Source organism: Acinonyx jubatus, chromosome B1 (assembly GCF_027475565.1).
Source record: "Acinonyx jubatus isolate Ajub_Pintada_27869175 chromosome B1, VMU_Ajub_asm_v1.0, whole genome shotgun sequence".
NCBI lineage: Eukaryota > Metazoa > Chordata > Mammalia > Carnivora > Felidae > Acinonyx > Acinonyx jubatus.
Genome location: NC_069382.1, coordinates 200,232,343 through 200,242,382, shown reverse-complemented (window position 1 = coordinate 200,242,382; position 10,040 = coordinate 200,232,343). Strand labels below are relative to the sequence as shown.

Here is a 10,040-nt window from a genome sequence, read left to right as displayed (position 1 = left end):
CCCCTCTCCTAGCAACACCCAGGACCAGGCCTTCCCAGTGGCTCCACACTGCCTGTGATGGTGGGTGGCACCTCAGCGCACATAGGGTGGGGGGAGTGAGGGGAGACGTGGGCCATGAACTAGGGGCAGGAGGGCTAGGACCAGGCATGGGCAGAGGTACCACAATCCAGGCCTAGGGGCCAACCAGCTCACATGCCCTCTGCTCCAGATCTGCAGGCCCCAAGGGCAGGAAAGATCCGGAATGTCTGTGCGCCCATCTTTGCCCAGGTCAGGTGCAGGATCCAGCCCTGAGCTACCCTGAGCGCACAGCAGAACGCAAAGCCTTGCTTGCGTGTTTAAGTCTTGGGTGTGACATTAACTTTGAGTGACTGCTCAGTGCTGGAATCTGCCCCTCTCCCAAGTCTCAGAGGCAGGAGAGGCTCTAGAGTTTTGTTGACTCCTGCAAGGAGACCCCAGACTCTGCCCTGAGAATGTGGGGTGTGAGGGGGTGGGGAGGAGGATGCTGCAGGCTAGGAAGGTTGCCTGGAGGAGGTGGCTTTGGCTAGGCCTCTGAGGAGATTAGTGCCTCCAGGACACTGGGTCATGGGGGTGGCATGGGGCAGGCACCTTGGGTCCTGCCCACCTTCCCCCAGCTCCCACTGCAGAGTCCAGGGAACAGGAAGAGCCAGGAATGGCTGAGAAGCCGCATCCCTCCATGGTGCTATCAGCCCCCAGCCCCAACCCCGGTGGTTTGAGATGTCCAGCTCTAAGTAGGACGCCTGTTTCCCCATTCTAGACCTGGCCGGGATGTGTTTTGCCTTGCTTGCAGTCCCTGCTGAGCTGGGACCCTCCCTGGCCCCTCCTCACCCCTGCAGGCAGCAATGCCGTCGCCCCCCTGCCCTGGCAGCCCAACCTCACTGGGAGCGCAGGTGGTGGGATGGGTCGCCCTCTGGTGGCCACCAGGGTCTGCAGCAGGGACCCTGGAGGGGGCGCAGTCCTGGGCCCCAGAAGGGGAGCACACCTCCAACCCTACTCCTCCCATTTGGCCTCCTGGGATTATATTGTTCATCACCTTCCCCAGCAGCCGGAACACCAAGGCCACACAGCTGGTGTGGGGGGCTGCCCGCCTGCATGTCCAGGGGAGGAGGGCCAGGCCTGAGGGCAGGCTGGCTGTCCCTGGGCACATTGTGGGGACGGATGAGCCACAAGTGGGGGCAAGCAGCAGGGCACCTCCAGAGGCCAGGGGTGGGTGTAGGGGTGGGAGGTGGGAGCACTGGATGAGCTGAGCCCACTGTGGGAGGGGCAGGACCAGGTGGGGTGCATCCCTCGTCCCCACCCCGATGCCACCTCCCAGAGTGAGTACAGAGAGCTTTGGGTGCTCCACCCCAGGCCCTCCATCCTCTGCCTTGGTGGCCTGCAGGCTGCAGGTCCTGAGTACCTGTGGGGCCCAGCCAGACCTAGGACCACCACCTGTTACCAGAAGCATGGGGTGGAGGCGTTGGGGCACACGGAAGGCCTTCTCCCCAGGGCCTGTGCATAGCCAGAGAGGGGAGATGGGCAAGCCAGACCCAGGTGCACCAGGCTCCTGCAGCTCCCCAGCCTTCCCTGATGCCAGACAGGGGTGTGCCGTGGGCGTTCAGATGCCGGTGGAGCCCCTGTCTCCACACCTGCCTCAGAAGGGGCTCTCCAGGCAGAGCCAGCTGGGACTGTCACGGCACCCTCTGCTTCCGCCTCTCGTGTGACCCTCCTAAAAGCTAACAGCGTCTGCCAACTTCTGTAAGCCTCAGTTTCTCCATCTATGACACTGGGATCCTGCCCCCTCGGGGGATTGTCAAGGGGAGTAGAGGGGACAGTGCTCAGAAAACGGTAACAGGAAGGACATAATGATGGTGACACAGGGGAACTGGGGGGCTCAGGAAGGCTAGCCTGCTCCAGGGTTGCCTCCTTGCAAGAGCTGCCTCCAAATCTGGAGCTCGTGTCTGTCTCTCTACCTGTTCCTGTCCCCAAGGTCTCCTAGTCTTGAGCCCCTACTGTGGGTGGGCAGCAGACTATTCCTTCTAGAACCTTCCTGAGTGGGAAACTCGGTGTTGGACTAATCCACTTCCCATCCCCAGGTCTTGGCTCTGCCCTTGGGGTGTGGATAGCTCTGTCGAAGTGTAGGGTGACCCCACGTCCCCGGTTTAGCACGGAAAGTCTCATGACTCAGGACTCTCATTCCTGAACAAACGGTATAAGTAGTCACTCTTACTGGAGGCTCCCATGGCCCCAGAACCTTCCTCCAGGGCAGCTCAGGGTAGGGATGCACAAGGGCAGGCCAAATCTGGCTTGGCGGGCTTCCTGGCTCCAGGCCACACCCAGAGCTCTCCCTGTCTCCCTGGGACCCAGGCCTCTCCCTCAGGAGCGCAGCTCTGTCTGTGCCAAGGGTGGGCAGACCCTCTTTCCTGGGTCTCCATGCCTCCCAGCCTGACCTGGTGGATAAGGAGGGCCACCATGTTTTAGTCTGGAAGGTGACAACTGTGGGCCTGTTGAGGAGAGGAAGGGGGACCCTGCAGTGTCCCCTCAAAGCAGCTTCTCCTGTGAGGGGCTGACCTCCTGTTCCGACAGCAGAGGCTGTCTTCCTTCCCCGGGCAGCTGACCTTCCAGAAGTCTCCACTGTCCAGCCATTGGAGCTGCAGCCACCCACAGGGGTGGGAGGGGCTCTGTCCAGGGCAGGAGGATGAGGCCCAGACTTGGGCAGCCAGAGACACCAGGTCCCCCTGCAAATCCCTTCTCTTCTACTCCTGAAGGACTCAGGAGTGCCCCTAGGGAGTCCCCCAATTCTAAACTCTTTCACCTCTCAGGAAGAAAGTGGGCCTGGTGGCCACCAATTGGGTGGTTTCTCACAACCATCCCTCCATTCTCTGGGGTCCCAGTGTCCACCTCCAAGGGACTAGACACCCAAGTGATCAGCCTCCAAGAGCAGAGGAAGGCCCCATTGCCATGGCAACCCCAGGGTGCAGCCTACTCCCCTGCATTCTCTCCAGGGCACTCCAGAAGGCAGCCCCCGGTGGGTGGGTGGTCCTGACCCGGACCAGGTGGGGAGGGCTCCAAGGGGGAGTGTCCAAGAGTACCCACCCGCCAACACACACACAGGCCAGGATTCTGAGCTGAAGACCATGAGAAAAGGGGCTGGGCAAGTGGGCAGGCAGTGGAGACCCTGGAACCCTCGTAGGGCATGGGATGGGGCTTTCGGGGGGGCAGGCTGGCTACCCCTCTCCTATGGGCTCATGGGAACCCCTCAATTTCCCTAAGAGCGCAGAAGCTCGGAGCTTTCTAGGGAAGAATGCAAGAACACCGCTTCCCAGACGCAGAAAAAGAAGTCCATGTTCACACCAGAAACAAGTGTCTGCAATCCTTAAATAGATTTATGGAAATGGCTTCAAATTACAGCATTTAGAAAATAAAAATAATCTCAATACATAATATCCCCTCCATTATATACTCCCCCCCCGAAGCCATTTCTGTGCATGTGTACCCACTGTTCAGCAGTAGTTGGATTTTCTTATAAAAGAAGCAGTAGTTAGCGTCTCTCTAAAAATAAAGCTGCAACCCTCACTGCAATGTGAAGCCTGAGATTTAAGCCTGAGGTGTCCGTGCTGGGGCCCCCTGGCGGCCTCCGCCTGGGTGCCGGGCCACTCTGGGGTCTGAGGAGGTGGGCCAGGGTCCCTGCGGGAGGGGGTCCGAGGGAAGGGGGTAGTGGCAGCAGGTGGGTGACATCTGGTGGTCCTCGGACCCCGGGGGCCCTGGCCTAAGAACCTGGGGAACTGGGTCTCAGTGCTGTGCAGGCAGCTGCCCGGCCCCCCATCTCGTCAGCAGCCGGGCACACACCGGCAGGGGCACGCCTGCGGCCCAGAGGACCTGGCCGTGTGTCTGAATCTCCCCCTCCGAGAATACACAAGATGCCTGCTGTTTGGCCAAGGGAGGGGCAGCGCTGGAGAATGAGATGGCAGCTGCGGGCTCGGGGCAGGGACAGAGAATGGGCAGTGCATGGGAAAGCCCTGTGGGGACGCCGGGGCCTGCCCTTCTCCTGGACCTGTCCACCATCAGCCCAGGTGCAGTCCCACTGGGCTGGTCAAGAGCCAGCTCTGAGTAGGCCTTCTAGTATGGCTGAGCAGCTCAGCAGGCCAGGGGCCGGGGGCAGAGGGCAGGGGACAGGGGCCGGGGGGCAGAGGGCAGGGGCAGGGGCAGGGGGCAGGTGGGAGGAAAGCCCACCCCTGCCCAGGCAGCCACCTGGCAGCCCTGGGTATCCCCACTGCCTGAAGCTGACCTCCCGTTGGCCCCTGCAGCTGGCCGGGGGTCCCCACAGGTGGGGAGTCCAGGGTAGGAGGGACGGAGGAGCTGGACGTTCTGGAAGCCTGGGCGGCCCGCAGCCTCCTGCAGTGGTGGCGGCCGCTCAATGAAATGCAGTGGAGACCCTCCTGCAGCCAGCAGCACCGCCCCCGGGAGTCCTCTGGGGCCCTGGCAGGTTTGGGGAGTGCCGGTGCCCTGTCAGATGCCCGCCTTGTCGCTGTAGAAGGGTGTGACGTGGAACATGTAGCAGTGCGTGCACACGCGCACGGGCTTCACCTGCCCGTAGCGGGGCAGCGGGGCCGAGTGCGAGGAGCAGCGGGAGCAGAAGATCTGGAATTTGAGGGGTGGGCAGGGGACCCAGTGAGCCAGGGTGCCAAACAAGCCACCGCCACCCTCCCCCCCATGCCGTGCCTCATCCCTCCCGACCTCGGCGGTTCCCACATCCCCCCTCCTCCAGCGTGCAGGGCACCACGGGAAAGCCGTGGGTGGGTCATGGCCTCAGGAGGCCAGGCTCACGAGGAGGGTCCCAGCCCTACTCCAAGGCTGCTGCAGGCCTCCTGTTCAGACCCTCCTTCCCTCCACGTCCCCAGCTCTGAAGCAGCTGGGGGCTGGGACCATCGGGGACCATCGGGACCCAGTGGGCAGAGTGCCTGGAGTCCACACACAATGCCAAGTCAAAGCGGGGCCCAGGGCTCAGGGACAGGGACCCCAAAGGCCTTACCAGTGCCCTGGAGTGTCGGTCCTGACTCCCAGATCCTGCGGATGGGCCCCGGGGATGCCCCTGGCCACAGTCTCTGGGTCTGCGGGCACAACCTCTGGCCACCGTACCCCTCTTACCTTCCCGCAGCTTCGGCAGTGGTGCTTCCGGCGGATAACAGTGAAGGGTGCTTTGCATGCCGTGCAGAAGCCGCAAGCCTCATCGGGGACCCACTCTGGTGGATCTGGGACGAGAAGGGAGGTACGCGTCAGCCAGAGGGGGCCGCGAAGCGGTGACAGTGGCAGCCGGTGGGCTGGGGTGGGAGGCCGACCCCGGCGGGTGGGTGTACCGGTGCCTTCCGCTGGATGGGCCCCAGCAGCTCCAGCTCTCCTCCCCTCCCATCCTCCCCTGGACTCCAGGTGCTGGTACGGTCTCGGGAAACTGCTGGCATCACATGGACAGGACCTTTGCAGCTGTTGTCAGTGCCTGTCTGCCAGGCCACCTGGATTCGGGACGTGGGCAGGGAGTGTTCACCCGGATGACCCTCTCCTGAGCCTCTCTCTGCCAGCAGCCAGCCTGGCAGGGCCCTCGGGCAGAGGTAGCAGCTGAGAAGTGAAGAAATCAGCCACCAGCTCGGCACACTCTGTGGGGATCCCCGGGGGCCCCAGCCTTGCCCACCCCTAGCTCCAGAGCAGTTATGGGGTCCTCGTGGTCCTGGAAACCCAGGCAGATGTCCGGCCGGCCCCTCCCTGATACAGGTGCAGGCCAGGCTGGGGCCTGGGCCCCCCTTCCAGGTGGGTGTGGGACCCATCCTGTCTCACTTCTAGAGGTGCTTGGAAGCCTCTATGGAGGTTTGCTCTGGGATTCAGAGACTCATCAGTGCAGGGGAGGAGAGAGCTCCCACACAGCAAGACAGGCACTTTCCTCCCATTCAGGCCCCAAGGCCAGAGCCAATAGCCGGGCGGGGTGGGGGAGAACATCTGGGATCCGTCCCTCAGACCACAGTGTGCTCAGAGGTGGTCTGTCCAGACTCGCACGACCCCCAGGGCTCAGGTGGGCACTGGCCTGCACCCCTGGCCCCAACCTCAGCACCTCCAAACGGAACTCGGCAAGGCTGCTGTCCAAGAAGGGCCTGGGGTCTCCTGGCCTCCCTCCTGGCCTGGAGGGTCTGCCCCTCTTCCTGCCTGCACAGACCCAAAACTGCCTCCCACCCACCTCTCCCACCTTCCCTCTGGGCCCCGTGAGCTCACCTCAGTGCAGGGAGGTCATTTCTCCCGCTTGCCACCCCCCCCCCCCGCCGTGTAAAAATCCCAGGCTGACCCCAGGGAAATCCCAGGTGGCAACGTTAGCCCCTACGGGCCATGCTAGGCCACAGACACCAGCTCAGACAGAAAAGGCCAAACCCTCTCCTGTGAGGACCGTGAGGGTCCGGGGGACTTCCTGGAACTGCTCCTCTGACCAGCATCCCGGCCCTGTCAGCAGGTGCCACTTCTAGGAGCGAGGCTGGGTCAGCAGTCGGCAGGGAGGGTGCGGCTCCCGCCCGTGCACTGGGCAAGCCGGACCTCACAGCTTTTCACTTCCGCTCCTCCTGAGCAGAGGGGCTCCGAGTTCCTGCTACAGGTGCTTTGTACCTCGTGTATGGTTTTCCAGAAAGAGTCGGGAGATTGTGCCTGCTCCGGACACCCCATCCCCGCAGCCCCCTCTGGACACCCGCATCCCCATCACCCCCAGAGCACTGGAGCGCCAGGGAGGCCCTGAGACGGACACAGGCAGGGCCAGCCCAGCTGGCCAGGCACACCAGGAGTGCTGTGGCCTCTGGCCCATCATGAGGTGAACTTTCAACTCCTTCTCAGCTCCACGCGCATCTGACACCTGGTTGGGCCCACCTGCCACCATCCATCTCAGCACCTTTCCCAGGTCCCCAGCCCCTCCCCACAGACATGATGCCAGGGCCCCAACCTACCCTGGATGCTCCCTCCCTGAATGGGACACCAGCAGGCCTGACCTCCAGGCTAACAGGGTAGCAGGGGCTCGGGGCTCCCACATAACCAGAGAGTGCAGCCTGCAGCCTCCTGTGAAGAGGGTGCCAGAAGCTGCCATTGAGGCCCTTCCTGTGGGGCAGGTGAATGCAGGTGGGGACAGGTGTGTGCCTGTGCCGAGCCCAGCCGCCTCCAGCCAGAGGCCCGTGTGCCCACCCTGGGGGCCGAAGAGGGGATGCCAGAGTGGGAAGTTGCCTCCCCAGGGGCAGCTACGTGCCCAGAGGGCCTCTGGGGAGGGACCCCCAGTTGCAGAAGCGGTGCCTTCATGGATTCCATATCCAGGGCAGAAAGGGGGACAGTCCAGACAGGGCCTTTGCTCCCTGCCCAGCACGCAGCACCGTGGGCGCTGGCCCAGACTCCACACGTACCTTCCAAGTCCCCATCTCGGGTCTTGGCTGCCAGTTCAGAGGATGACAGGGTCTCTTGGCACAGGGCACAATCCTCTAAGGCTGCACTCCGCAGGCTCTGGGTGACTGGAAGAGAAGGGAGGGGTGGGGTGGGCACAGAAACACCTGTTCCCGGTAGCCCCACCTCTGCATCACTGGCAGGGGTCCCCCAAACCCAGCTGCAGTCCCACGGCCATGGGGTCACCACAGCCCCAGCAGGCCGGGTACTGACCCCGGCAGGGGCCTTCAGTGCCCAGAGGCATGCGGCCTCCCTGGGGGCCCCCAGCCCCAGAGCCCCTGCACGGTCTGTGCAGAAAGGTCTCCCTGGGCTGTGATCCCTAAGCCCACCATCCTTGCTTGCAGAAGCGGTCCATGTCACCTGCCTTTTCTGAACCGTGATGTCTCAGGAGGCAATCCCGCCCAGGAATCCCCGGCAAATGGGGGCAGCGCAGCCTGGCACGGTGCTGCCAGGAGTCAGAGCTTGGTGGACACACAGAACTAACTCTGCTCCTGCTCCCCGCTAGCAAGGAGGGGCTCTGGTGGGCTGGGGCGGGCTGCCTGTGTGCCCAAATGCCCTGTGATGAGGGGCAGCTGGCCCAGAACAGGTATCTCAGCCCAGCACGGGGGAGAGGGGTTAAGCCAAGGGTCACGCTCTCTCCCCACCCCAGGCACGTGACAATATGAGAACGTGTGTGTGTGTGTGCGCGCGCGCGCACAAGTATGCATGTGGGTGTGAGGGCATGTGTCTACACCCGTGATGTGTTGAGCATGTGTAAGTATGTGAGTCAGGTCCCAGGTGGCCACAGGATATGAACAGCCACTTTCCCCAGGGAGAGATGGGGCCTATGTCCCCTCCTTGACTCTGGGCTGGCCTCGGACTGTTTTGGCAGCCAGAATTTGCTAGAAGTGACTGCCACATCTGGGTCTTGTCTTTAGGAGGAAGGGCACTGTCCCTCCCAGCCTGTTAGCCCCAAGAAGTTGGGTGACCTCGCAGGAGCATACGCAGAGGGGGAGTGGGAGGTTCTGCGGGCACAGGCCGGTGCGTGTGAGGTTGTAAGCCACCTGCAAAGCCAGCGGTGGGGACACTGCCCCAGGCAGGTGGCCTCTCGGGCACTTCTGGGGCCTGTGATGTGTGCCCCTTGGTCCCCTAGCGGAGAGCCTGGCAGTGCTGGGTGCTTCTTGTTTGGAATGTGGCAGGTTGTGTAGAAGCTGGGTGGCCCTACAGGGTGAGGAGATGCTGATCCCTGGGGTGGGGACACGCCCTGAGCGGGACTCACCCTTCTTTAGCTTTTCCTTGTCGTCTGCTTCCGGTTTGGTGGCCATGACCTCAAAAAGGGTCTTGAGAATACTTCTCAGATCGCTGGCATAGTTGGTCTGCAGCTGGTCAGCCACACCTGGGAGGGGAGGAGGGCCGTCAGGCTCTGGGGGCTCCAGCCGCTGGCTGTGTCCTCAGGTTGGTGGGGGCAAGAAGAGGCCACCAGCCCCCGGGAGCTGGCTTTGTTGGCAGGAGTGAAAGCTCAGGAGTCCAGGGGAGGCCGGTGGAGGGGTGCCTACACAGCCAGCCTCCGCTGGCCCCTGCTCACTCTCACTCCCACATTTTATCCTTGGGGTCGCAGCCACTACTCCTGAGTGGTCCTAGCCTCTCACTGACAGGTGACCCCAGGGCCCTGAACCGTGCCCACTGCCCACAGCAGCGCCTTCACTGACACAGCCACGTGTGTGTCCGGTCGTGCCCTCTTCCCCTGGCAGACGCTGCTGCCCCAAGTCCCCCTGACTGCAGGGGCCCCTTCGGGGTGTGTGGCTGGGAGCCAAGGTGGGCCCTGCCCTCTGCCGGACTCCCTGCCATTCCCTGCTTCCCCCATTCTCACCGCAGAGCCCTCCCCCTCCCTGAGTGAGGCTCCCCCTCCCTGAGTGGGGCTCCCCTTCCCTGACTGAGGGCTCCCCTTCCCTGAGTGAGGCTCCCCCTCCCTGCGTGGGGGGGTCCCCCTCCCTGAGTGAGGGCCATTTCTCAGCGAGAATCGAAGCCCCGTTAGCTCCTTCCGCGCAGACACGGCTGCTACTTATGGGGAAAGCCTCGGGCGTTCAGCCAGAACGGGAAGCCCAGTGACCCGCCCCAGGGACTGCAGTCAGCGCTTCCGGAAGATTCTTTGTGCACCGCGACGGTACTGAGCGCCTGCCAGACTCCATATCCCTAAACCTCGAAACAAAGCTGTGTGGCAGCTGTGTGAAGCCAAGCTCAGGGTCACCGGGGTCCTCCTGGTCCCACCTGGCCTGGCTTGGCAGTGCCTGGGGGGCCCCGGGGCAGTATGGGACACCCCCCATCGTATCCGGGATTCTGCAGGGATCCCGCCCCCCTCCCCCCCCCCCCAGGCCACAGGCTGCAGTCCTGCCAAGCAGGCCGGGAGGAGCGGGTAGCGCGGGCTGCGGGGGAAGCCCCGTCTGCAAGCACCCCTAAACCGGGAGGGTGGGGGTGGGAAGGGCACGCAGGAGGCCGGGGAGGGGGCCTTCAGTGCGTACTTTTATACTGTTGAATCACATGGATGTGTTAGTTATTTTAACACACGAACCAAAGAGCAGCATGAAAAAGACACCTTTTGGCTCACGGCCCTC

The 10,040-nt window shown here is 63.1% G+C and overlaps 1 protein-coding gene across 3 annotated transcripts in view; it reads right to left on the bottom strand.

Annotated features, from left to right (window-relative positions):
- Nucleotides 1-3,358: 3,358 nt before the first annotated feature.
- The window catches only part of ZFYVE28 (zinc finger FYVE-type containing 28), a 117,003-nt gene continuing 110,321 nt past the window's right edge, over nucleotides 3,359-10,040 (bottom strand). For all 3 annotated transcript variants that reach the window (XM_053217712.1, XM_053217711.1, XM_053217713.1), the window contains exons 10-13: nucleotides 8,708-8,824; nucleotides 7,413-7,517; nucleotides 5,146-5,249; nucleotides 3,359-4,638 (exon numbers count right to left, since the gene is read on the bottom strand). In XM_053217712.1, coding sequence (XP_053073687.1) covers nucleotides 4,507-4,638; nucleotides 5,146-5,249; nucleotides 7,413-7,517; nucleotides 8,708-8,824 — 458 coding nt within the window. In that variant the 3' untranslated portion in view covers nucleotides 3,359-4,506. The remainder of the gene's footprint in view (nucleotides 4,639-5,145; nucleotides 5,250-7,412; nucleotides 7,518-8,707; nucleotides 8,825-10,040) is intronic.